Here is a 27,824-nt window from a genome sequence, read left to right on the forward strand (position 1 = left end):
AGTTTCATGTTTTGTCCTCCCAGCTCCATTCATATGTGTACATCTGTCTCAATCCATACGTTTCTCGCTGGCTCAGTGTTTCTAACTCTCAGCTTCCTCCTTGCTACCCTCTTCATCTCTGTAACCTTCTCTTCCAGCCTCACCCCAGCTGTAAAGGTGGAGAAGATGCACCTGAGGGTGGACTCGTCAGCTAAGCTGGTGCAGCCCCCATCTGCCCCAACCACCACCTCATCCTCCTCCACATCCTCCTCTAGCACCACTGTGAGCTCCAACACTACCACAATCACCATCTCCTCCTCATCAGCCCTTAAACCAGGCCTTAACTGTCCCTCCATACCAAAGCCTCCATTACTGGCCCCGGGTCAGATTCCCAACGGCAAAGGCCACCTCTCGGTCCTCTCAGACAAGAAGCAGGACAGCAGCAGCAGTGCCAGTAGCAGACGCCACCTCAGCAAGAAAGTGACAGGTGAGCTGGGTGGAAAAAACAAAACAAAAAAAACACTGTGGGTATGTCACATATGTAGGTAACAGTTCTCCCTCACTCTTCAGAACGTGAGTTTAATCCCGATATCCACTGTGGCGTTGTGGATATGACAGCTCGGAAACCATGCACAAGATCTCTAACATGCAAGGTAACCAGTCTCTATTTTTTCTTAGCGTACTGTTGGTCTCAAGTAATGGTTTATCATTTACAACATAAAGCTGCCAATGTTCTACAGTTTTCTTATGGTCAACAAATCCCATTAAAGGACCAAATGCTTAAAGTTGCAGTTAAATTTGAATTTCTTTACTATTTGTATAGAGAATGATGGATTGGTAGTGATTTTGGAGCTATTGTGCATATTTTTCCCATATTTCAAAAGAGGATAGAACAGTTTTTGGACATTTTGTTGTAGCAGCATCTAAGCATCAAGCCTCTGGGTGCGTGTTTCCCACAGCAGCGGCTGACTGACAACTCAGGGCCAGTGTTTCTAGGACACATGCTGTCAACTGACTGGATCACAACATAGCCCTATATAACGTGCAAATGCAATGAAGGAACTTGTCACGCAGTGCAATTGTGTCGCTTGTTGATGCGTTTTTAATAGGTAATTGGACAACAATGGAGCTCTATGGCACAGAGGAATAAGTCATATCAGGCTTTATAATAAACATGGAGGATTTTAAAGGGGTTATTCTTGAACTTTATTCTAAAGGATGGCTGTGACTATTTTCAGCCAAGTTACACACACATCCTCAAAATGTTTGAGAGATGTATCTGTCATGTACAAATATGAATAAAAAAACTGAAGCCATTTTTAGTCTAACCTAAGCAGATCCCCTACCCAAACAACAATTCTGACCATTGACCTTTCCAATGTCACACCAGACACATTCCTTAAGCCAGCGCAGGGCAGTGCCGGGGCGGAGGAAGCGCTTTGACACATTGCTGGCGGAGCACAAGAACAGAGCAAGGGAACGGGAGAGGGAGAGAGAACTCCACCAACCCCATTCCCAGCAAAACCCCCCTCTCAGGGACCCACACCCCTCCTCCCACCTCGCAGCTGCTCATGACCCCCACCAGGTGGCTCATGGCAACGGCCCCGCCCCAGACGCCACTAAGCCTTTGCCACTTGGCAAGCCCAAATTTCACAGCCCTGGTCTTCCTCGGTAAGTGCTGCGCCAGACATATTCTTGTATTTTGTCGTTAAAGCTTGTAATATGTGTAGTGACACCGGACAAACACTGTTACTATGTAGCATTTGCCACATTTAAGCAGTTGACTCACAATTGAGGGCCAGTGGCTCTCTCAAACATGTTTAATGATTAAGGTGAAAATGATGAGCCAACAATGTCTATCAGACTAAACAGCAGTCACGGAGGTGGTACCCCCGGAGACCCTGCAGTAGTCCACGAGTCACCACACCATCCCCAGACTACCCCTGATGGGTTTTCCCGACCCTCCAGTGATGAAGGAGAGAACGAGGAGCGGGAAGACAACGCTGACAAACTGGACTGTCACTATTCAGGTTATCATCCTCGACCGGCAGCTGTAAGTGCTCTCTACCATCACTGATCTGTGAACGGCCATAGACAACTTTTCTTTTAGCTACAGTAGTTCTTTTCTTATCTGTCCCCCTTTTATGTTCCCAGTACTGTACCTTTGGAAGTCGACTGTTTGGGAGAGGCTGTTACTCCTTTGACCGGCGATGGGACAGAGTGCGATGTGCCCTAACCACAATGATGGACAAGCATGTCAACTCTCAGATGTGGAAGTAAGTCTGTCCAGCTCAGATTCTTCACATTTATACTGTAGGAAGTAGATTCATAAATGAAATGCTTTAACAAAATACCTATTGAAGTTTAGTCAAATGATGTTTACACAGAGGGAGATAATAATTGACCGTCTTGCCTCTTAGAATTCTTGATTTGTCTACAGACATAGCTAATGAATGATATTCATATATTCAATTTTTCATTGTTGCAGGAAAATCCCCTTGGCCTTGGAGAACTCCTCCTCCGTTGCACCTACCCATAGGACAAGCACAAATTCCCATGGTAGCACTCCCTCCTCAGGCTTCCTGGGCCCCCCTGCCACTTTGCCCCAGACTCCTTATAGCCAATCCTATGAGGGCAAATCAGTGCTCTCCTATGGGACCACCTTAAATGCCCGCAGCTCCCCACAGGGCGGGGCTGAGCACCCGGCCTACGGCACCACGCAGGCCCGACAAGTGTCCTCGTTGCCGCAGATGCCTTCAGCCCACTCGTCCTCATCCTCTTCTTCAGCTCCTTCCCTAGCCTCAGGCCGGGCACCTAAGTCCCGCTCCTCAAGCAGCAGCACTACCAAGTCGTCATCGTCCTTCAGGCCCAAGGAGATCTCCTCTGGCTCCTCCACACCTGTCATTCCCAACTCATCTGGTGGGGGCAGCAGCGGAACTAACAGTAACAGTAGCAGCACTAGCTTCAGCTCGGGGAAGAAGAGGAAGAACAGCTCTGTCCTCCCTTCATCCCATGGCTCCTCTGAATCCTCCTCTTCTAATGCCAACTACTCTTCCTCTTCCTCCTCCTCTTTTAAGAAGAACTGTGCAAATGTCAGCAGCTCAGGGAGCACCTACCACCACAGCTCATTAGGTTCTTCATCCTCATCATCATTATCCTCCTCCCACAGCGGAGTCCACAGCGTGGGGCTTAATTGTGGCCCCACTGTGCGGACCAACTCACTTAGCCTCAAGGCCGAGCCTTCTGGAGGTTCAGCAGGCGGCTCTTCAGGGCCTCCTGCACGAGGTCCTCCCTCGGGCAGCCCTGCAGAGTCCATCAAACGTATGAGTGTGGTGATGAACAGCAGTGACTCCACCCTTTCCCTTGGGCCCTTTGTCCACCACCAGTCCTCATCTGACCACCACACCAGCTTCAGCCACCACTCCTCAGACGTGCGCCTGGAGAGCAAGAAGCGCAAAAGCTCTCCTGTCTCCAGCAGCATTAATAGTGGAGGTGGGGGAGGAGGGCTCGGAGGAGGAGGGGGACCTGGTCCAGGTAGACCCAAAGTGGCCAAGTCACCTGCCATTAACAACATCCATGGGAAGCATGGGCGGAGCATTCCAGGGACGCCAGGGCTGCCCAACAACTCCCATTTGCATCAGGTGAGTTTTGTATTCTGTACCAGTCAGGATGGGTTTTAATAACAGTACTTAACAGCAGCACTTGTCTTTCCATGAGAGATATATTGGTTAAAATTGTACATCTCTCACATTTCAAAGTATGTGATAGTGTTAATGAAACAACTGTTTTTTGTATGACAGAAAATGTATCTGTGAAATTCCATTGATTGTTTTGTAATTAATCAATCAAAGATGCCAGACTTTCACTGGTTCCAGCTTCTCAAATGTGAGGCTCTGGGTTTTCTTATTTAATATCAGTATAATGTAACTACGTTTGGGTGGGTCATGTCATATAAGTCATTTAATGTCACCTTGGGCTATGTGAACTTGTGACATTTTATAAAATATATTGTTGAAAAAAAGTCAGTGTTATTAATACTTGGCTATTGGCATCTCTTACTATGGGTTTTTAGCTCTGCTTGTGGCATCACTCTCTGGCTATATCAGTCTGTCTTCGGTTCACCACTTTGGTTCAACCTGATATATCTCAACAAATACTGGGACGATTGCCATGAAATTTTGCATAAGTTTATACAGATATTCATGGTCTCCAGGGGATAAATCCTTGTTAATTCATTATTACCAAATTATGAGCTAACACACTAAACTAAGATTGTGAGCATGATAAACGTTACACCTACTTAACATCGGCATATTAGCATTATCATTTTGAGTATGTTTAGCATACTGACATTAGTATTTAGCTCAAAGCAGGGCTGTGCCTAAGTTTAAAAAAAAAAAAAAGCAACCAAAAAAAAACTGTTAATCGGCGTGTAACCATAAGACACATCTTCTCAGCCATGGTTGCGTCAGTGAAACATTTTCAATAAATGTTATTTTGGCGGCCCAGTGTAGTGCACCTTTGCATTGCCACTTCATGAATGAGGGAAGAGATGATACTGATGAGGAATCGCAGCTTTTACAAGGATTCAGCTTGTCAGTTAAATTCATTGAAGAGGCTGATGGGCCTGTGGAGTTTTACATTGGTAGACCTTAACATGTTCACCTAAAATCGAGTCTCCTGGGAAATAAAACGCATTTTGTACTCAGGTTGAGGTTTTTGCACAAGATTAACTTGTCAGACACTGAAGTACAAAGTCGTGAATGGCACTATTACAACCCTTTACCGACTGACAGCATTTTAACCAAGCGGTTTTCTTCCTCTTCCCCAGCCAAAGGCTCGTCCCTGACAGCGGTGTCCGGCTTCAGTGTGTGGAACCGGCAGGCGGACGGGGAATAGTCTGGAGCAGTCTGCAAACTGCTCTAGACTGCACGAGGCCTTTTAAAATGAAACCCACATTACTCTCAGCTTCCCACAATCCTCAGGGTGGAGATGATCTGGACTGCCCAGTGAAGTCAATGTGGTCCTTACTAATTCTCCCAAAGCCATGTGTGTGTGTGTGTGTGTGTGTGTGTGTGTGTGTGTGTGTGTGTGTGTGTGTGTGTGTGTGTGTGTGTGTGTGTGTGTGTGTGTGTGTGTGTGTGTGTGTGTGGGGGGTGGCATGGTGGCACTGTATGGGGATAGCAGTGTGGAGCACCAGGGGTGTAATGAGTGAGCCAAGGGACCCCCCCACCCCCCATGTGAGTGTTGTCCCAGTATTCTGAGAGGTCTTCCTGTCTGGTTGGAAGGAGGAGAAACAATAGCAGCAGCCATTGGTCTTTTGAGCTGGGCCTCAAAGCTCATTGGGTTCAGGTTAAGGGCTGTGCAAAGAGGCGTCATGACGCTGAGTAACTGGGAGACAACAAGCCGATCTCTTCCGTGTTTGTTAAAGTATGATTGTGTGAATGTGTGTGTTTGTAAGAGTATTTTTCTCATGTCCAATTCTGCTGGACTACTGGAATTTCCAACTTAATTACACCCCCAGCGCCTGATTTCAGAAGCCTTGGAAGGAGAGCAGGAGGAGCAGCAAACTGTTACTTGCAACACCTTAAACAACACGCAGTCACCTTGTTGTTTCACTTTTACATTAGTCTGAGTCTCTGGCGACACGTTGAGTAACCTCTGGTTACACGCAGTAGCCTGAGACAAGCCCGTAAGGACGATCTGGTCAATTCTTTTATTACCCAGAATAATTATGCAAGTGTTACCTTTTTATGATTTCTTATGAGCTTTTTACACTGAACTACAAAGAGACTTTGTAGACATGATGAAGACAGTAGTGCTTTCAAATGTGAAAAGGATGCCTGATGTGCCCATTCAATTGAATCTTTTGTCAGAGAGATAGCTTGGTATTGAGGACACCATTTAATTTTCAGAATCTTTTTATTGTGTAAAATGATAGCCACATTGGACGTACCCCCGACTGTGAACAGCACTAAATAACTGCTTTCTCCACAGGCACTGCTTAGTTGTCCACAAAGCTAGCCAAAAGCTGCTATCAGCTTTGCCAACTATTTTTTTTTAACTAAAGGATGGGCTGTCTTGCTCATGAAGCGGTGATGGTGCATTGCATTTTAGGAAAATCTGTGCAAACCATATTGTTATTGCCACAACTTACCTACTTTTTACCCATACAGCTGTGTAAAATCCATAGCTCCTTGTGGGCAGATGTGAATTGTAATGTTTTATTTTTCCTACATTTCCTAGGGAATCAGGTATGGTACGTCTTAACTGGAGCAACTTTATGCACGTCACCTGTCTTCTGGGTATGATTGTCCCTCCTATGTGTAACCACTACCCAAGCTCTGGATGTTAAAGTTTCAATGCCTCACCACAGCACTACGTCTGTGTGAGCTTAGAAGAGATTTGTCACAGTAGAACAGATGGCCAGGCATTATATTCTATTCCTTTTGTCAAAATGGAGTCTTAAATCAGGCAATACTCGCCCATCTCATTGGGATGTTTGCTAATTTTGCGTGGTCTCGAGTGGGTTTTATAGTGCGAGATTCATGGAGATGACTTCACAGGACATATTTAAACTTTTGGCAACACCTGTTGATTTATGGAACATCCACTGATGTCAGATAGTGTGGAAAAGTAGAGACAATTTTTAAAAAAAGAATCTTAATCTAGCTTTTTTTTTTTTTTTCTTGCAGCCTATGTATCAAACAATTATTGAAGTATTGCTATTTGAGAATACATATTTTGTTAACAAATTGTACATAGTGAAATATGTATTTTTGCACAGGCATTTTTCGTACACGCTGAATTTTTTGGTACAATTTAAAAAAAATAAATAAAAAAATTTAAAAAATTAAAATCATTATTTATTTAGTAAAAAAAAAAAAAAAAAAAATTAAGTCAGAGAACTTGACTATTTGAAGTGGTTCACTGCCAAGTCTATATAATGCAATACGCCTATATGTAGAAGCTGAAGCATCTCATGAATCGTGTACTGAGATCCTTTAAGGAACATTGGTGAAGTGTTGCCACTGTAGCATGTGTCTGTATGACAGAGGATACCTTTATTTACTTTAAGGTCTCAATCACATGTGCTTTTACTAGTAATTTTACGTTGCCTATGAATCAACACAATAAAAAACAAATTTACTATGTGACCCAGTTAGCCTGTGATTTTTGAAATGTCCCACAGGCTTGAAGCTGTGCCCGTTGTCAAACAAGTTTCCATGTACTCTTCAGACACTTTGTAGACCTTAAACACATTTCATGATTTAAACACTTTATAAAACAACACTGATGTTTTATAAAGGCTGAAGGGACTTCAGCTATCATTGCAAGGAAGAGGAACACTTCAGACAGTCCACCTGCTTGCATCATCATTGCCAAACAATTAATTTGAATCACAGCTTTTAAAGAAATAGTTTGCAGCTTTTAAAAGAAATATCAGATTAAGAAAGTGCCTGAATTTGTTTCACCATGACTGTTTGAGGACAGTATTCTATGGGTTGTTTTACCTTACTTGAATGTTCAAAGTGTTTGAGTATGCTTTTTAAATCTGCCTATGAACCCTAAATGTGGTAAACCTGAGCTTGTCAGCTGCCCAGTATGAAATACTTTAGTGTTGTGCATTTTTTTCTCTTTGGGTTCATCCAATTTTTCCAGACAAGACGGTGAGATTTTCGGTTAGCCTCAGTGTGTGGCTTAGGCCCCCTCTGGTTTACTGGGATTTGTGTTTTGTTTACCCTCAAGCTCCACTGACATCCTGACCATTGTTTCCTGTACATGGAAACATTTGCAAGGATGTTTTTGTGTTTTTTTTTTTTTTTTTTAAATCAGCACCATAGACTTGGAATGTGAACGTCAGAGAGAATACAGCTCGTGTCTGGGAGGAAAAAATAAATCCACCATTCATACTATGTAAAAGCGTGTATAGACTTTTTTTTGTATACATTATCAGAATCATTTTCAGCTGGACTTATGTATTGGCTGCTATGTAATTCATGAACAAAACATAGGTTAGAATTAATATTTAAAGAAAAAAGATTGTATAGTATATTTGTTTTGTAACAAGTTTCTGTAAATAAAATAATTTATACTGCTATTTATATGAAATCATGTCTCTGTCTCTTTCCTAAAATAAACCACAGTGAGAAACATGATGTCAACAGTTAAACAAATTTTATTATATACACAATATAAGACGTCACCTTGTCAGACAAACTACATGTTTGGGAATAAGAAGATTTCCCCCTTGCTGTAATGCGAAAACATGGCCTCCCTGGTTACATGTTGATGACTCTTGACAACTTCTGGACTCTGTTGAGCAGCAGATCGCCCTTCTTGATGGTTTCCTGGTACTGCCAGTTTTTGCTATCAGGTCTGGAAATGAGAAAAGGAAACTATTTAGTGTTCTCCACTGGTTACTGAGCTATGTATTGAGGTTTGAGGAATGGTAACATTACCTGTTGGTTTCCACAATCTCATTCACTTTATCAATTTTACAGTGGAGACGGCCAGCAGCTATGAATCGCGAAAGTTCCCTGAGAAAAGGAGATTTAGTTCAGTTGGCCAGAACAAAAGTTTGTGATAACAGGAAGTTTCCTTGAACCTTAACCTGAGCATATGTCCCAAAATGTCAAAATATACCTTTAATGTTCCCAGAAAGCTTTAATTGAACACTATTTGATGGTGAATCAATGTCAACATCCACTTATGGATAAAAGACAACACAAGTAAAAATGATAATTAGTTCCTCATTATTGAGCCTCTGAACTTTAACCCTACGCAAGACCTTCCACAGTATTTGGCCAGTATGTGTAGATCAGATTTTCCAACCTAATGCTTGAAAATGCCAATCCATATATAAAGATGCTGATCTATAATGCATCTCACAATTTATTAGTCAAGATTATCTGACAGAACTACGTACATGCAACCCGTGCAAAGTAGTGACGACACTAGAGACGACTACTGCTAGGATTTCTGTACTGACAATGAGACTAAACTTTTGTGCAAGACAAATTATTAAAATGTCTCCAGAAAATGTGGCACGTAAACGTGGTGTGCTGGCACTCACTGGTCGATGAACTCTGTGCTGACACCAAAGGCCTCAGCCATGTAGCCCAGGGTGAGGGAACGGTATGACTCTAGCAGCTGGCTGTAGGCCTGGATCCTCATCTCCCTCACATAGTAGCGGTAGTGTGGTGCAAAGAGCCAGTCCTTTTTCATCTCCTGCTCCACCATGGCTGTGGTACAAAGAGAACAAAGTTTCACATTCATTACTTAAGTGCCAAGATGTGGCAGAGCAGGAAAAATGCAGTAGCATGTAATACATTTGGGAATATATTGAATGAAAGACTAAAGAACTGTGAGACCTAAAAATAATAAACCACATACAGTCAATGGCAGTTTTACTCTACAAGAAAGTATGAATGAAAGGTTCGAAACAAGTTGCACAATTTTTTAAGCCAGTAAAGGAAAAGCCTTCCTCACCCAGAGACTGGAAGAAGACAGAGTAGCGACACTCGTAGAGCGAGAAAAGATACTGGCGGACAGCAGGCAGACTGTGCAGCACTTCCAAGATCTCTGCTCCCTTTATTACCTACAAAAAAAACAAAAAAAACAAAAAACAAAACATATTTAACCCCTTGTTGCCAATTTACACGTTTCTAAAAATGTGTTATGCACCGTTGCGCTCGGTAGCATCTTGTGAGTACATACGATCAGACCCTCGCCTACCTTTTCACGGAGGTCAGGTCTTTTGAGGGCGATCATGCAGACGTAGACGGTGTAAGTAACAAAAGTCTTGTAGTCCATGAGCTCATAGGAGGTGAAGGTGGAGACTGTGTCGAGGAAGAGCTCAGCAGCTTGCTTGAAGTCCCTGATGGCCACACAGTACAGGCCCTGGTAGACCTTCAGGCGGTTCCTCCTGTCCCAGTCTCCCCCCTCCTCAATAAGGCTGCAGAGAAAAAGAGATACATCGAGAAATGAGTATTGACGAGACTGTTTGTGGAGATGTTTTTGAACAAGCGTATTGGAGCCTTTACTTCTTGGCTTTCTCCGAGTTGCGCGTGATGAGGTCGCTATCCATGTAGAAGAGACCGATCCTCAACAGGTAAAAGACGATGTCTAGCCTGTGACCCAGAGCAACTGTCTTGTCATAGGTCTTCCTGAAGGCTGTGAGGGCACCCTCCTGTGGACACACGACAAATGTGGACAATGTCAATGAATCTGCACCCACTTAATTTGTGTACATGCAATGTACGTGGTCAACTGTGTCTTGCCAAAGATAGGACAGGATATAAACAACCATTCTGACAAAGGTGATTATACGATTTCAGAAGGTACGTGTCAGTCACTTTGCTATGTCTGCTCTTGCTGGGAGTGATCTACATGCAACATTACAGCCATTACAGAGAACTTTTCACCCTAAATACTAAGACGTTGTTATCATGTGTAGTTGATTCAAAAATGTCACCTGCTTTAATAAAAGTAAATAATAGCTAGAGAGAGCTTTAGTGGTGCTTGAGATTTTAGCTCTGATGCAAAGTGGTGTTTACTGAATAGGAAAGACACCAGCGAATTACATTTCCCTTGAAAAAAGTGCTTTGCATTCACGTGATTAAGTGTTTGCCACAAAACCAAAACTTAACAAATGCGCACTCTTTAAAGTGTATGAACTTATCTACACTGGAAATGAGCAACTCTCAGTGGGTAATGTTGGCTTATGTTACTAATTCTGTCCATTGTCTAATCGAGTACAGGACGACACATGGAGTCACCTAAAAGGGTGTGTTTTAAAGCTGAATGATGTGTCCTTTCAACGCTGACAGTACAATGTACACATCTGCAATAATCACAGTGCAAAGCCCGTAATCCAATGCCAACTGTCACATGAAACCAAAACTCTTACTGCCTGATAGAAAGACAAACTTTGTCTAAATTAGATTGTGCAAGAAAGAAAAACAGCATAATCCTTCAGATAAGTAACATACTTACTTGCATACATACTTTGATTTAATGACTTCTTAATTACTGGCCTAGCACGCATGCGCACACACTACATGCACAGCAAATGACCAATCATAATTATTTCCAGTATGGTGCTTACTGATTCCGTTATAACATATATTATTGTCATGAAGTTTAACTTACATGGATAGGAGAGTGCTGATGGTATAAGGCTTTCTTCCATTTCTCTTCGATGGTCAAAAGAGCCACACTTTTACCATAACACACTCTTACAGATGCTACCATTTTCACACTTGTTAATGCAGCAGAACCTATTACAGTAAATATATACATAAACATGTACTCATAGCTGTAGAGGGAGGGGAGCTCATACCTTGTCTCCAATTCTGATCAGATATTCAGCTTTGGCCATCATTGCGTCTCGTATCTCACTCTCTCCCAGGTTCTTCTCCGCATCCTCCAGCACATCGTCCAGACGCTTCAGCTCCTCCTCGTTGGTCTTCTTCATTTTACTCAGCAGGTCACCGTCCAGCTGCCACTTCAGCTCCTTACACAGAACCTCATAGTAGGGCGCCATATCTGGAGATGGAAAAGAAGTTTCTGTAGCACCTTGACACCTCATGTTTACGACCCAGAGGCAGCTCTCAGTTGATTCTCTACTGAAGAAAGCTGCTTTAATTACAAAATAATGTAGTTTTTCCCCCGTAAAAAACAGATGAAAAGCAATATAAATAGAGCACAACTTGAAAATATAAAGAATATAACTTGTAAATGTTAGTCCCATTTTGACAAACAACCCTTCTTCGGGCTGCTTGTTGGCCAGACTGCGTTTGCTAGTAACGTTAGCTAGCACTGCTAATTTTCCGGTGATGATTTTTGTGTTCAAGTGGAAACACGTTTCTTTATTCTATTCCGGCAGCATTTGTGAGAAAATTACGCACCCGCTACAGAACGTATGTGCGTACATAAATGTCAATAACATGCAAAGAATGAGCAGGCCAGTGAAGCTGCCGTTACAAGTCATGATAGTGCCTCCAAATGCTAACTCACTGTTAGCCTTGATAGCGTCCATGAGCTCAGTCTTCACTTTAGCGTCCTGCCGGTGACCGTCCATCGTCAGCAGAAACTTCAGCTGTGCTATCCTCAGGTCAGGGTTCTTGGGCAGACCCTCTTCCTCCAGATTCTCCAGCGGCATTTTTAGTCAAAAATATACAAGCGAGCACACACAACTGGAGGCTTTCTTTGTGCAGACAGGGTCCAACGCTCGCTGCTAGCAGCTATTTCTACGATGACTACGGAAAACACAGGACCGTGTTGCTTCCGCCGGAGCATCAGTCAGCGAGCGGAGACAAGAGCGGAGGACAGCCTGACGTTTAATAACCAACATATCATTGACTGCCCTCTGCTGGACTTGACTGTAAACAACACCTCCATTCAAAGTGAAATTTGCCATTGGCACGTTATCAGCTGTGTCCCTATTCCGTACTACAAACGAGTAGCCCATGCAGTGTGTACTAGGTATATACTGATCTCTGTTGTTTCTGTAGTTGGAATACAAGAAATCAACATGCTTAATGTTTTATGATACAATATGTGCTCTTATAGTTGTCAAATTACGACACGCCATTTATTTGCTTTCTGTTCTTTAGGATCTTGGATGCTGTCCCCCCACCATTAGCAGTTTATGCTGCTGTTTTGCAGCTTGTAAGAAGCACCTCGTTTTTCCTAGTGCGTTACACTGTGGGTCAGTAGTGTCCATCGACAGTTCAAAGTCCACAGTTCAAAGACATGTACGCCACATCTCACCAAACTCCAAACTCTAACGTGTGTCAGGATGCATTTCTGTATTTTGACCAGCGTATGCTTGGATAGGGTGTAACCCTCCAGGTTTAGAGGAATAGACTGCAGGAAAAACACATTTTAAAACCTTGAAAAAAATGGTTGGCTATGGAGAACGGACGGCATTAGTGATAATTTGCAATAAATGGTTGGAAATATGCAAAATCACCGATATAATCCTTTGACATTTTATTTGGGTTTATTTTACAAACCACCTAATATTGATGGTAAAATCCATGCAATCCCTCAGCTCCGTCATATAATTATGAATTTACACTATTAGGACTGACTTGTTTTCTGTAAATCGAAAACTGTGTTTATACGGTTTGAACTCAATTTCATACCCGTACATTAACCCAGTAGGATCAAATCAAGCTCTATCAGAGCGACTGTCCAGCACAGTAACATCAGTCCACAGGACAGATGAGGGAATCACACGGGGGAAGTCGTTGTCAGGGTTGGCATGGTGATTGCTGGTTACTTTACTTCAGCCAGAAAGTCTGTCAAGTTAATAATATCCAGCCTGGGTATACTAAATAACTGAGTGAATGCAGTCTGTGTACTGTAAGGTCCATACCAGTAAAGGCCAAATGGAAACTTTGCTGCAACAGCTGGTAGGCTTTTATTGAATTCTTCTCATTTTGCTCAATCGAAGCATAATTGTTATATATATAAATGTTCAATGAAAAATGTCTTTGTGTCAAAATCTTTTATGCAGCTAATTTTCCTGTATAAACCTTAAAATATGCTTTAGCTCTGATGTACTTTTGTCAACAGGGAAACTGAAGAAAAACATAACTCGTTGTTTTAGGAAAGCAGGCAACAACAGTTATTGAGTTTTCCTCAGTGACTCATCTACCCCAAAGTTTTAGCTGAGTCATTGCACCTTTCTGAGTCTCTGAGTTACCTTGTAAATTTGTCTTTTAATACAAAAAATGTAGTACAGCAGACAACTGAACAATCTTATAAAATATAAAATTTATCATGATATATAGAAGGTGTGTGTGTGTGTGTGTGTGTGTGTGTGTGTGTGTGTGTGTGTGTGTGTGTGTGTGTGTGTGTGTGTGTGTCTGTGTTTTTTGGAGGGGGGGGCTCAGAAAAAAATCTAATCTGTGAACAGTGAAAACAACTGTTATTTCATATTTCTATCAGGTTATCAGTTGTTACCGGTTGATGATCAGATTAGTCACTGAGTGGTCCTTTTTTTAGGGGAGGCATTCTCCAAGCTTTTAAGATCGCAAGTCTTCATATAAGACCAGAACACATTTACTCTCTTAGATATTTTATCACTGATGTTGACAGTATTCATTTTTCAATTGTTATTATTTTTAATTTTTTGTTTATTTTGAAGGCTACCTATCAGTTAGGTGTCTTTTTACACAAATATATTTGCCTCATAAAAATACCACAGTTTTTCCAGAAGATGTAATATTAACTATATACAGTACTTTTTTCTGACATTTTTGCAGAAAATAAGGTTTTCTTATTTGGTATACACATTCAGGGACTTCTCCCCATCATTAAAATACAGGATCAAGGTGGGAAGGCACCTTAAAATGCCCTTGAAAAAAATGTCATCTCTACTTGTAGTGATACCAAACATTGCACATTTAAAAATAATGTCTAATCACTACTGTGTCCTATTTCTGTTCCTCACTCTGCTCTGTAGACCCGTGGCAATGCACTGTTCCTCATCATTATCTTGGGAATTGGAGGAAGCTTTCACGCCGGCTACCACATCAGTGGTTTAAGTTCTCCCTCACCAGTGAGAAACATCTTTTATCCTGTTGTTTGCTACTTCATCTCTCTCTCTCTTCAAACCCCCCAAAAAACCCACCGCCAGTTACTGATAGAGGCTGTTAGAGGCGACAGTTGTCTGTGTAGTCGTGACAGGAGCATCATTTTTCATCCCTCACTGAGTTCAGGCTACAAACTGTTGCTTCCTTAAAACTTTTGTCTCCAGTATATACAGCGTTTCATCAACAGCAGCTGGTATGATAGATATGAAGAGCTTCCACCTGCACAGACGGTCACGACGATCTGGGGTCTTATTGTTTCCGTTTACGCTGTCGGGGGACTGTTTGGTGCTGCCAGTGTCAAATTCATCCCTGGCAAGTTGGGAAGGTGAGTAAGAGACTTAATGCAGCATGTAGTCCTATAGTTGGACTGTCTTTAAAAGACCTGAAGGGATGTGTCTTCCCTCATCAGAAAAAAGGCGATGATCGGCAACAGCTTAATTTCCATTGTTGCAGCAGGGATCATGCTGACAAGTAAAGGGGCCAATTCTTATGAAATGATCATTGTGGCAAGGATTCTGCATGGCTACTCGTCAGGTAAGCCAACAGGACAGACTCTGTGACAAGCATAATGAACGTAAATACATCATGTTTTGACCTGACTTGTCAAAAATGTCTTTCATGTCTTGCGGGTTTGGGAGCGAGCATCCATTTGATGTATCTCGGGGAGATTTCACCCAGACAGATAAGAGGCATAGTGACTCTGACCTCAACGACCTTTGTGTCACTTGGCAAACTGTCCGGGCGTATTTTTGGATTAAGGTACACACTTATTGTCAATATGTGTGAGAAGACAACACTTGTGGACAAAAAAGCTCAACTTACAGTGAATGTACAGAATATTAGTGATACTTTTTCTTCAGGACCTATACATGTGAGGAAAAACGTGGTAAAAGGTGACCTAGAGAAGAATTTTTTAAGCTGTGAGAAATACAGTGGCTTCAGAAAGTATTCAGCTCCATCAGATTGGATGGAAAACGTCTGAGAACTGCCATCTTCAGGTCTCTCCACAGAAGTTCTATGGGGTTTAAGTCTGGGTCTTTGGCCGGGCCACTCAAGGACAGTCAGAGGCCGAAGCCACTCCAGCATTGTCTCGGCTACGTGTCATTGTCGTGCTGAAAGGTGAACTCTCGTCCCAGTCTCAGGTCATGTGAACTCTGGAGCAGGTTTTCCTCAACGATCTCTTCTTTATTTGGCTTCATTCATCCTTCCCTGTCCCTGCCGCTGAGAAGCACCTCCATGGCAAGATTTTGCCACTACCGTGCTTCATCGTTGGGATGGTATGAGCCAGGTGATGAACAGTGTCTGGCTTTCACCAGTCATAGAGTTTGAAGGTCTGAATACTTTTGTGAATAAGTGATTTCAGTTTTTGATTTGTATCAAAATTTGGGAAACTTTCCAAAGGAAATGTTTTCGATTTTTCATTATGGGTTATTAGGTGTAGATTGAGGGACAAGAATGGTAATTTTATCCATTTAAAATTAAATTTACAGCACAATAAAGTGGGCAAAAAGTGAGGGGGCTAAATACTTTCTGAAGCCAGTGTAAGTGGATTGTGCAAAAGGAGCTTCAACTTGGTGTTAGAAAGCGGAAATAAAGATGCCATTTTCTACACTAGAAAACATAAACTAAGCTGCAACGTAACACTCAATTTTGTTTTTTCAGTGAGATCCTTGGTTGTGAGGAGCTGTGGAATATCATTCTCTGTGTCCCCGCATTTTTCTCAGTGGTTCAAATTGTAGTGTTGCCTTTCTTTCCTGAGGCTCCCAGATACTTATACATAGAGAGAGGTGATGATAAGGCATGCAAAAAAGGTTGGTGTATTTCCCCACAGTCATACAGTACCTCTCACAGAATGAGTATCAAGCACTACTGTAATGATTCAGGGAAAACGGTAACAATGTACTAGCAATATTTAAATGATTGTCCTCAAAAATGCCATTAATTACTAAATTTGCATATCACCAAGCTTAGCAGTGTTAGAAATAAAGGCATACAAGGTATAACAAGATAATAATTTAAACAGCCTATATTGTGGCATATATTTCACCGTATTTTGCTTTTGAACAAAGAAGCAAATTTTTTCCGTTTTTTCTATCTGTGTCTCTCTCTAATTCCAGCTCTCCAGAGTCTGTGGGGCGAAGGTGACTACAAACAGGAAATGGACGAAATGTTGGCTGAGCAGGCAGCCATTGAATCAGCTCCACCAAAAAGCCCCCTGCAGCTGCTGGGGGACAGGACTGTCCGATGGCAGCTCATCACCATGTCCCTCATCTACTGCTGCAACCAGCTGTCGGGCATGTCTGCGGTGAGGATGGACCTTATCTTGGGCATCGACTAAACACAGCAGATGCTAGAAAATGCCTTCTTTCATGCTAATTTTTGGAATCCAAACAATAAAAATTAAGGCCTCTCAAAATCTAATCAATGCTTTTCTCCTTCCCAGATCAATACCTTTTCTTTTGACATCTTCCTGAAGGCAGGCATACCAAGTGAAGAGATCCGCTATGTCACTCTTGGTCTTGGAGTAGCTGAAATCATCACCTCCATCTCCTGTGTGAGTGACTCCTTTGGTGTGTTGATTGTAACCGCTGTCTATGCTGAAGAAAGGTCTCTCACTGTCATTACTGTTCATCCCTTCGAACACAGATACATTTGGCTCCTTATTGCAAATTCTACCATATTTTTTGAAAAATGTCTATTTGTATTTTCTACCTTTTCTTCCTCTTTCCCTCTCAGGGTCTGCTGATTGAGCGCACAGGGAGGAGGCTGTTGTTCTGGGGGGGCTACGGTGCCATGGCTGCTAGTTGGGCGTTGGCCAGTGTCATGCTGAACCTGAAGGTAAACCTGTCACCCTGAGTAGTGATACAGATGTGGCCATGTATGGGGATAAATGCTCAGTGCATTTTAAAGTGTCAGTTCCCCCAAATTAAAAAAAAAAACGTACTTTCATATATTCTCGTACCCCTAGTAGTGTCAGTCCATGAGTTTTAGTTTCATTTGCACAGGTTTTAGATATCCATCTCCCTGAGATTTCTGCCTCTACCCAGATACAATGGAGGTGAATGGAAATTTTGTTTGTGATGCTCACTGCACTGAAAAAATACATTAAATAAACTCAACCGCCAAATTTTATTCCCCGAAACAATGTCTCGGTTGCTCTTGACAATCCACAGATTTCACTAGGAATAGTTTTCAGGGGAAATACTTTTTACAAAATCAAGATTAGTAAACACCACAAATGAAATTCCAATGACCTCCATTGTATTGGGGTGAAGGCAGAAACCTCAGAAAACATACTCTATTTCAAAACCTCAGCAGATTAAACTAAAAGTACCTGCATGGCTTGACACCACTAATGGTAAGTGAGAAAATATGGTTATGTAATGCTGTTAATGAATATGAATGTAAGGGAATATGAAAATATACCGCTAACAGAACTGAAGCTGACCTATTCACTTTTGGCAAAATATGAACTAGCTTTGATTGTAGCAGTGCACAAAGTCAGCAATTTAATAATTGCTCTAAAAGTTATCAATATAGTAATAAAATGTGTGAATATTCCCATGAACAAAATTGTCATTCATGCAGGATTCCGGCTATTGGGGTCCTTACATTACCGCTGGTTTGATCATCCTCTTCATCATCTTCTTTTGTGGAGGACCTGGTATGTACTTTACAGCTTACACATGTAGCCGAGTGCTGAAATAAAAAGGAAATTCAGTGTGTCGCACTCTGAATTAGTTCGAGAAAAGATGTTTGTATGCATAGATAATAAATTCAATCACCTGCGCCCTGTCTCTGGTTCACCCAGCGGGAGCGACAGCTACTCTCAACAGTGAGATATTTATCCAGTCCAATCGAATGGCAGCGATTGTCATCATTGGAATCCAGCGCTGGTTGGTGTATTTTGTGCTGGGCCTGGTCTTTCCATTCCTTATTGTGAGTACAACTAACCCGAAATTAAGCCACACACCATAGCGTGCTAAGACAAACTGCAAACGTTGCTTTTGAGGACAAATAGGTCATTATCAGTATCACAGCGTCATATTGTACTACTGAAAACATGGAGCTGATTCTTAAGCGTTACTGTTTATTTCCTCTGTCCCAGAATGCTCTCAGCTCATACTGCTTTGTGCTGTTTGCCTGTATGTGCCTGTTGGGATGTCTTTATACCTTTTTCGTCCTGCCTGAGACTAAAGGCAAGACCCTGCTGGAGATCTCTGAGGAGTTTAAAGCCATCAAAGTCTGTGGGAAATCCTTCTTAAAGAAAAGGAAAGTGGAGACCAAGTTATGAGGCACAATAGCACCGACTGCAACCAAATGATTGAGGCAAAATTGCAAACGATTACGAACCGTAGTGTTTGACTCAATGTCATTGTCCATAAAAAGGTGTCACTTTTTGTACAAAATTTATGGTCTGTCATTTCTATGATTGTTAATGCAAGATTTTTTTTGAGTATGATACTTAAGCACACTCCGCATTTCAATGGCTCACTTAAGGTTTTGAATTAATGATATGACAAAAATTTGCATTAAATGAACAGGAGGCTTTTTAAAGCACTTTCTGTATTATATGCCGCTAAACTCGGACAGCTGGCAAAGGAGGACTTAGATTTTTACAATTTTCTTCCATGGATGACACAAACTTAGATTAACCTAGCCACTTTCTATTCAATTGTAGTGTGGAAATGTCAGGTTTAAATTGCTGTATTACTGCCCTTGACATTGATTGTTCGCCCAATAAACCTGCATATCTCCTGGCTGCATTTGGATTTTAATATCTGAAAGACTTCATTACATGCCACCTTTCAAAGATTATTGACACGAGCTGCAAAGTTCGTCAAAGATGTCTAGACCTCATTCTTTTCAAATCTGTACTCCATACACTCCAATAGGCAGTATCAAAAACTGAGGTCAACAGATTCACTGTTCACTTTTAAAGAGCAGAGAGTTTGTAGAAAGGATTTTTACTCAATATTAACGATATTTATTATTCTTACTTCAAATAGCAAAACGAGAGCGACCAGGTCCACCTCAATGCAGCTGTGCTGCCATGCAGGTTGGAGGGGTCTTTGGAAGCATGTTGGCGACCTTGGTGTTAATCACAATCACACTTATGCTAAAGTTTAACCAGTTTCTTTTACTCTTAGAACACACTATTGCTAAAGTACTTCTACTGTTTTACATTTAGCTAAAAGGTTTCTTTAACAGTGGCACAAGTGGAGAAGAAAAGTCAGTGAACTGACCAATTAAGGTCAGTTATACAGCAATATTTAGATACAGTTTTCTAACTTTATTAGTTAACATTAGCCACCACAAGCTCATGGTCATACCTGACCAAGTGTGGCTGTAGCAGCAAAAACCTCAGAGTATATTAGATTAAGTAACGTTGTTTTTTTTTAATTGGTTATGAATTCAGTTTTCCATTCACAAGAGGAAGAATATGTTATTTATTCTCTCAAGTTACAGAGCCTTGCTTTAAAGTAGGCTGTATATAGGCTATTCTCTTGTTCTTGACTGATGCGACTCTGATCAAACTATTTTCACATGTTGTTATTCCTTTTCCTCCTTTCTGGACATCATCAGGTCTTCTGATCCATGTATAGTCTTCCTTGCATATACCGTATGTGTTATGCTAATGTATCACATTATGTCAGCATTTTCTATACTCTTAGAACAAAAACATTAAAATTCGAATTGCTTTCTGCAATTCCGCTATTCTTCTGCCTTCTTTTCATGTTATCCTGCGTTCTTCCCTCCCTCATTAGTGGGAATTCTGCAAATCACAGTAATTCCTGGCCTGTCAGTCCTCCAATTGGCTCTTTGACTAGCTCACTGCCTATAATGATATATATTTAAATCTTTGAAGGTCTCCTCTTCCTTATCACCAGCCGGCGGCTGCTGGCAGCCGCAGGGTCGTCATTAGCTGCTAAACCCACTCGGCCCACAGTTCAGCACTATGGGGATGCGAGCTGTGATTGGCAGTATCTTGGCTGGGCCGATCACCCTGCAATGATGTCCTGCTGTGCCTTGTTAACACTAGAGGAGGATTAGCTGGAGGATTAGTTGTAGGAACCGTCATGAACAGTTTACTGTTGCAGACCTGCCTAGTCCCTGTATACCGTTTGCGTCTTTATAGGTGCCAAAATGCAAAAAAAATAAAAATAAATAAATGGCACAAATGATAAGCCAAAAAGGTGAAAACACATAAAGTGATTCTGGTCCACTTCCATGCCTGAACAAGAAAATCACATTAATCTGTAATTGTTATTCTTGTAAAAAAACACTCATTGAATAAGAATTCAGCACAGTGCTGACGTGTATGTGGGCTTTGGTTTACAGCTGTAATGGCTCGGTTACATCAACAGATGGCAATGTTAATCTTCTGCTGACATGCACTAGACTGGTCAAGCCTTCACAGTATGCACACTAACGGAAAACAACTGTAGCCTGCAGCAACCAGGGAAAATTTATTTGAGGTTCATAGGTGCTTTTTACTCATTTTACACTGCACGTATATGGAGAGGTAAAAAAAAACCAACTAAAATGAAGTCGAAGTAACTAATTGCATTTACTATAATAAATCTTTAAACAGTTGGTGAATTTAACTTACATTGTATTTTGCTTTGATTGCAGAATATTGAGGTTCTTGGCTTTTCATTAACATTGTGTCAGATTCTGTCCAATGATTTTAAAATTTATAGTCTCCTTTATGTCTGTATTTATTATTATGCTTCTTCTTCATTTTATTTAGTGGAGGTCAAAAAGTAACTCGGTAGCTTTGATTACATGTTAAATATTTTACTTTGAACCTTTTTAGACCAGTGTTTTAGCCTCCAATGTTGTACCTCTACTTAAGAAGGGCATTTTAGCAGTCTACACATTCACATATGTAGACACCCAACTATGCCTCTCAACATTTGTCTTTATATTACTGAAATTCTGTATCTGATGGAAAATACAAAAGAGACTAATGTCAGAAGATTTTACTCTGGGTCATACTTTAAAAGCAGCATTTTATAGTGCCTAATGGTATTTTTAGGTCTTTTATAGCTTTCAGAGGCTCCAGCAGAAAGTAAAATCCTCATCCGGTGGTGAACCCATGCACAGCAAAGAAAAGGTGAAATGAAGGCCATTACTCTTCTGTCTCTCCGCCAAGCAACACTGAGCTCACAAGCAGCACTGCAAATAAAAGAATGAACACACTTGGAAGTGTTACAGATTAAATGAGTCACTGTTTTATAAGTCTCAAGTTGCACATTGATCGACTAGGACGATTTCTGGACGTGCAATAGCGGTGCTGATTTCTCCGGTGAATAGGCCTGCACAAGCTGTTCTTTGTAAGCCATGTGAATACGATTATTAAATGAAAAAATGTCAGTTGGTGTACAGGCTGCACAAAAAGCCCACATGATTAAACTGTCCATTGTGTCTGAAGATGATCTGCTTTGTCTAAGTGGAGGAGAATGAGGAGCAGATGTCAGGGGAATTAGCAAACTGACACTAGTCTGTGGCCTAAGTCAAGAGCAATTTCATTTTGTGTCTGTAACAATGAAACCTTTCTTGAATTAATTTGTAAAAAGTATTGCACAGAGCTGTTAGCTCATTTGTTGAAATTACTCTAATATTTTATAGATACGGCTACAGTAGAATCATGACATTTTTTGCTGTGTGGGGATCCTCATAATAAACCATTAACATTAACAACCCCCATTGTTTACGCATGAAGTAGCCTGACATTCAGCCCGACTGGCCATATGGTCGTAACAACTCTGTTTGGATCACTTGACAGCACTTGATATGCTGGCAGCCATTCTGAGATCTGCCAATGGACTACGTGAAAGGAAGATGGTTTAAAAAGGGAAATACCTCGTGGAGGTATACCTACCTGGAGGGTGGAGTCAGGTCGTCAGAGAGAATTTGGCTCACCTGATTTGACTGCCTGTTACATCCAGTGTTTAGTTAAAGCCAGCACCCTATTGTTCAGTTTGGTCAATCTTTTAGTCAGTTAAAAAAAAAACCGGTTTTCTTCACAACTCGCGTGTTCTCCCTTTCATTGTTGTTCAAATAGCTGGATCGTGACAAAATACACCAATGTAAAGGATACCACACTGAAGTATTGAATAAAACCTTTGTCAAATAAATACGAAAACTTGACTTTCTGCAACTGTAAATGCTATAAGAGAAAATGGCCCATTTTCCTTCATATAAATCACAATGCAATGATAATTTGTAGGTCTTGGAAAGCCTTGGAAAAATGTGTCACTGTAAAGTCAACATCTCAGGCTTTCTCTGCCTCATTTACAGCTGGAGGACTGATCGGTCCATCCATCATGTCCGCTAAACAGACAGAGAGAAGTGGGGAAAGAGAAAGAGAGAGAAGAAAAGGCAGGAAATAAGTGAATAGACAAAACAGATACTTAAGTAATATGCTTGAGGGGAACACTGAAACAAATGTGAATCGTGTCCAGACTTAAATGTTGCTAGCTGCGGTGATCTCGTACAGGTGGCACACAGATGGGACCCCTCCTGGGACCTGAGCTTGTTAATGAGTCACAGCCGTGACGTGGAGGCGTGGAGTGGGCTGATATCATGAACCAGACAGGGCCCTCTGGCAGCGCGGAGTCGAGGTACCCAGCATGCCATTCAGCATTATGGCGAGGTGCCCCTTGAGCAGTTGGATCTGCAGATTAACCCCTACCTGGCAGGATTTTACTATGCCCCGTGCCAGGCTGAGCAAACACTGGAAATTAATTATTATTTTCTCTCACTGTGGCTGAAAGACAACAATCAGGTCTAATGAGGGCCCCCATGGAGACTTATTATCAACTCTAATTAATGGTGCATGTGTCCTATTTACGCTATTTAATTGCCTTTATAAAACTTTTGCAAAAACTTGAAGGCGAGTTTATTGAAACGGGGATTAGTCTGAGAAGTGAAGCCGAGTCGGATACAAAGTGCTGACCGGTCAAACTTGAGGCCAGTGGAAGGGCAAAGGTCAAGCTTAAGTGGGTGAGAATGCATTTTGAGATTAGCGGGTTTAGTCAAGGTCTACAAGTCTAATACTTATCTTGACTACTTAACTGTCCTTCACTCTCGTTTTTCTGCAGACAGCTGGGAGCTGCTTGAATGTGACAGCAAGGAACTTGATGGAGATAATTACATTTTGGATCTGGTATATAGGTTTGCAGTGAGAGAGTAGGAAGTTAAGACAGTTAGGGATGATTGAGAGAAGAGAAGAGAAGAGAAGAGAAGAGAAGAGAAGAGAAGAGAAGAGAAGAGAAGAGAAGTAGCAGATGGACAGTGGGGTTACTGTCACATGATATTAACACTTCCACCTCAGGAGAGGAGTGAACCTGTCAGTCAGGACAGTGGCACTAAATTGCTAAACAGAGGGGATTCTGTGGTCGACCGGGGAGGAAAATCCCCCGCTGCCCTTATGACCTTAAATGCGGATTATGGGCCAAATAGAGTGACTATCCTGGGTATATCCGGATATAGTGTTGAAAACTGGGGATTCACACCCCAGGGGAGAGAAAAAGACTCTCAAGGCACTGATAATGAAATCTTTAAAATGGCTGGATTTAACCTTCAGGTGTTTAAATCTTCATTCACCTTGTAAAATTTGTTGGTAATATTTGGTCCAGTCTGGCTCATGCATCTAATGTCAGACTGTGGTATACTGTGATCTTGCATTTGTGTATCCGTTGACATTGTTCTGGTGCATTCTTGCCATGGTAATTGAACACACATGATAGGGCTGAAGGAGGGGAGACTGGTGGTAAGGCCTCAGTCGGTCCTGTCACGCGTCCCCTATTCGCCAGCCCAGTGTGTGTTTGTGTGTGTGTGCGTGTGTGGGAGAGAGAGCGTTTTTGTGCACTTGCGTGCCTATGAGAGCAAGTTGGTTTTGTGTGTGTGTGTGTGTGTATGTATGTGCGATAACACACCATTGGCATTCTTCATTTGTAAATAATTGAATCAGGCTATTTTAGTTTGCTCAGAGCACAGCTGTAATTTGCAGCCATTCTGCTCTTAAGGACCGATAATTATGGCTTTTAGAGTTTCCCAAAACATTTCAAATGGCTTCAACTCATGACAGCTGTGCATCTGGGCTTTCACACACACACACACACACACACACACACACACACACACACACACACACACACACACACACACACACACACACACACACACACACACACACGCACAAACATATGTGTGGCTACTAATTAAACTGGTAAATTTTCCAACTGAAGACACTCCAACACTCAGAGGGAAAGGTTTTATAAATGAATGCAGTTTTTTCAATCTATTTTTAACTAATATTAATATCGAATTTTAATCACAAGACCTTCATAGAAAGTGGACATTGTGTTAGTTTATTTAAAAATTTTCAGATTTTACAAAACTAAAATAATCTGAACAACTTTTTTTAATGGCTAACTCAAACTCTGTCACAAAATGACAACGTCACATAATCTATATTTAACGGAGAGTGGAACTGAAGCTTGGTAAGTAGATGCGTAGGTAAGATGATGATACTAATGTTCCCATTTTCTGACTTTTTGTAAGCAGTTCAGGCTATTGTTACACCAGCAACCAGGGTTTGACCGAACATTAAAGAGGACCTGTCTATTTTCATGTTGTCACCTGACTTGCTTATTTGTTTATTCAGCACAGACACATACCTCAGAGTTAATGAAAGGGTGGCTGTCTGTTCTCCAGACACTGGCTACTCTGTCAGAGATTAAAAAACAAGAGTGCAGAAAATCTAATTCAATGACAGATTACTGTGGGAGGAAAAAATAGACATGAGTAAAATTAGCTAAGATTCCTTGACTTGTTAATGTAATATTACAACGTGCACTGTAAAATGATCACATTTTTGTATTAGTTATGTTTAGTCCTGGATGCTGCTTTTCCACCAGTCTAAACAGACAGCTGCTTCTCCAGCCGAAAATAAATATTCAAGAGCATAAACTAATATGCAACTAAAATTAATATGCAATTAAAAATTTACCTGCACTAAATAACACTGAACTGTGCAACAATAGTTTTATTCTGTGCAGAACTCGGCATTAATTCTCGGATTAGGCAAAGTTTAGGCTGTTTAGCTCCATTAGAAATCTCAGTGGTTATGTTAGGCTTGTTAACTCCTATGATTAAAATACATACGTCTAGATTTTAGACTGCCCATTTATGTTCTATAAAAATACAATACTATTTTACACTATTGTACAAGTTTTATACCAAATTTTTTTTAATGCAGTTGTTAGTATAAATGAAGCACGCTGTAAACACAATTTTTAACTGGCAAAGGGGTAGTGGAGGCAAAAAAAAAAGAAGCAAGACTTTGTACTGATACTTAAATGGGAAATTTGATGTCCCAACTGTTGTATATCCTAAGTGCTATACTATATAGATAGACCAACTTCTCAAACAAAATATCTTGGTAAATACATTTGCTTTTTCATCCACATTTTCTGGAAAATATGATATTGTTCAAGTAAAGGCTAAAAAGGCTTTGTGCAGCGACAGTACCTAACCTCTCGTGAATCTAGTTTGCTGGCAGTGAGAGCTTGGCTGACCATGCGACTGTCTCAACTGGAAGCATCCATGCAACTCGAGGATTATCTCCCTGCCATCCGTTACCTTGAATATGGCACGGAACAGGAAGCATATGGCTGCAATCTGTGGCACCCCTCACTGTACAGCCTCCATTTGCTTTTAATTAAACAAATGGAGACATCCCATACGTACACACACACTTTTGGGTAAAGGCCTGGCAAGGGAATAATATAATGACAAACTGATATGGGCTACATTAATGATGATGTAAGGCAAGCTCATGCGTCAAGAAGAATAACAGCCACAATACTGGAGACAGAGGCTAGTGTGTGTTTTATGGTATGTCTCATTACACTTGGAGACAATGATTACAGGGATACACATGCAGACTTTCAGCTGATGTGACTAACAGTCTGCAGCCGCAATTTGAAGACTTACTAAAAGCAGGGGAAAGCCTACACTTAAGGACCAGGCCATCAGCAGTCTGACTTAATGTATCTCACATGTTTATGCAGCTGGTGTTGTCTTATCATGGCTGACTAAATTAGGACTCTTTTCCTCCCCGCCTGGGAGCTATCCAAGTGTCCAAGAGTAAACATGAAAACTGGGGCACAAGCCTTGGATGTTGAGGTTAGGTGAAGTAATAGCACTAATGTGCCAATCATGTCAACAGCATTAGTGCTTCAATGCCTCTAATCAAGAGATTGGCGTTCACACATCTTGTTCCAAACATGCGTGTGTGTGTGTGTATGTGTGGTGTCTGTGTGTGTCTGTGTGTGTCAGGATTATGGGGGCTAGGGGCAGTAATCCCCTGACCACATGGACGTCAGAGGCAATCCAATTTACAATATGACACTGCTTAACACTTCCAGATACAACCTGTTATACTGTATATGCCAGTATCTAAACAGAAGGGGTCGGCTCGTTTAGGATCTGACTTGTTTCTCACAAATAGATTAAGAGGCTATAGCCATGCTAGAAGCTAACTGAGGGTGTAATCAGGCGCAGCCGTGCTTTGAGCTAAATGCTAATGTCAGCATTGCCAATTAGCATTAAATATACAGCAGAGGCTGATGGGGATGTCATTAGTTTTGCAGGTATTTGGTCATAAAATAAAGTATTGGACAAATTAAATTTTTGACATGATGATGGTTATACATGAAAAGTCAGGGGATCACCAAAATTATTGAGAATTTGTCCTGAGGGTTACAAGAATGTCTATGCAAAACGTCATGGCAATCCATCCACAAACTGATGGGATATTTCAGTCTGGAAGTGGAGAACCATTAGACTGACACAGCCACCCCCAGTGCCACGTGGAATGTGTGGCTAAAAAAATACTTCAACAAAGCATCACCAGATTTCATTAACTACATCCCTAGACCTTTGTCAGCAGTTTCCAACTTGTATAGGCTGATGCAATAAACCAGAAGTTTAGTTGCAACTGTTTCCAGGACAATGGAGCACTGTTTGTTTGAATGTGACCGCACTCATTATCGTCTAAGTAGATATATTAACATGCCTGTAGAGGGTGAATCTAATCAACCTGTACACCACATTTTCATTCATTTATGCATTAAACAGATGGAGAAGGTGACTTTTCTGTGCACTTGTGCACATCAGGCTTGTGTTTTCATTCTCTGGAGAGAAACACCAACTGTCAAC

At 41.4% G+C, this 27,824-nt stretch overlaps 3 protein-coding genes across 4 annotated transcripts in view; 2 read left to right on the forward strand and 1 right to left on the reverse strand.

Moving 5' to 3' along the window:
- The window catches only part of LOC120807384 (ataxin-7), a 31,412-nt gene extending 23,375 nt beyond the window's left edge, over positions 1–8,037 (forward strand). For both annotated transcript variants that reach the window (XM_040159368.1, XM_040159371.1), the window contains 7 exons: positions 138–466; positions 550–632; positions 1,370–1,650; positions 1,843–2,032; positions 2,134–2,255; positions 2,468–3,620; positions 4,811–8,037. In XM_040159368.1, the coding sequence (XP_040015302.1) occupies positions 138–466; positions 550–632; positions 1,370–1,650; positions 1,843–2,032; positions 2,134–2,255; positions 2,468–3,620; positions 4,811–4,828 (2,176 nt within the window). In that variant the 3' untranslated portion in view covers positions 4,829–8,037. The remainder of the gene's footprint in view (positions 1–137; positions 467–549; positions 633–1,369; positions 1,651–1,842; positions 2,033–2,133; positions 2,256–2,467; positions 3,621–4,810) is intronic.
- Positions 8,038–8,140: 103 nt separating this feature from the next.
- Positions 8,141–12,308, reverse strand: psmd6 (proteasome 26S subunit, non-ATPase 6). Its single transcript, XM_040159397.1, has 8 exons — positions 12,001–12,308; positions 11,324–11,529; positions 10,026–10,171; positions 9,718–9,937; positions 9,472–9,580; positions 9,056–9,224; positions 8,442–8,519; positions 8,141–8,358 (listed from the first exon to the last, which is right to left on the reverse strand). The coding sequence occupies exons 1-8, from the start codon at positions 12,143–12,145 to the stop codon at positions 8,262–8,264; spliced, it is 1,170 nt and encodes a 389-aa protein (XP_040015331.1). The 5' UTR covers positions 12,146–12,308; the 3' UTR covers positions 8,141–8,261.
- Positions 12,309–13,352: 1,044 nt separating this feature from the next.
- slc2a9l1 (solute carrier family 2 member 9, like 1) lies at positions 13,353–18,882 on the forward strand. Its single transcript, XM_040159400.1, has 12 exons — positions 13,353–13,403; positions 14,459–14,554; positions 14,753–14,913; positions 14,998–15,117; positions 15,213–15,347; positions 16,251–16,399; positions 16,706–16,893; positions 17,032–17,142; positions 17,325–17,426; positions 18,177–18,252; positions 18,400–18,527; positions 18,697–18,882. Exons 1-12 carry the CDS (start codon positions 13,380–13,382, stop codon positions 18,880–18,882), a joined length of 1,476 nt encoding a protein of 491 aa, XP_040015334.1. The 5' UTR covers positions 13,353–13,379.
- Positions 18,883–27,824: the final 8,942 nt, after the last annotated feature.

This window comes from Xiphias gladius, chromosome 21 (genome assembly GCF_016859285.1).
Source record: "Xiphias gladius isolate SHS-SW01 ecotype Sanya breed wild chromosome 21, ASM1685928v1, whole genome shotgun sequence".
In the NCBI taxonomy this organism is placed as follows: Eukaryota; Metazoa; Chordata; class Actinopteri; order Istiophoriformes; family Xiphiidae; genus Xiphias; species Xiphias gladius.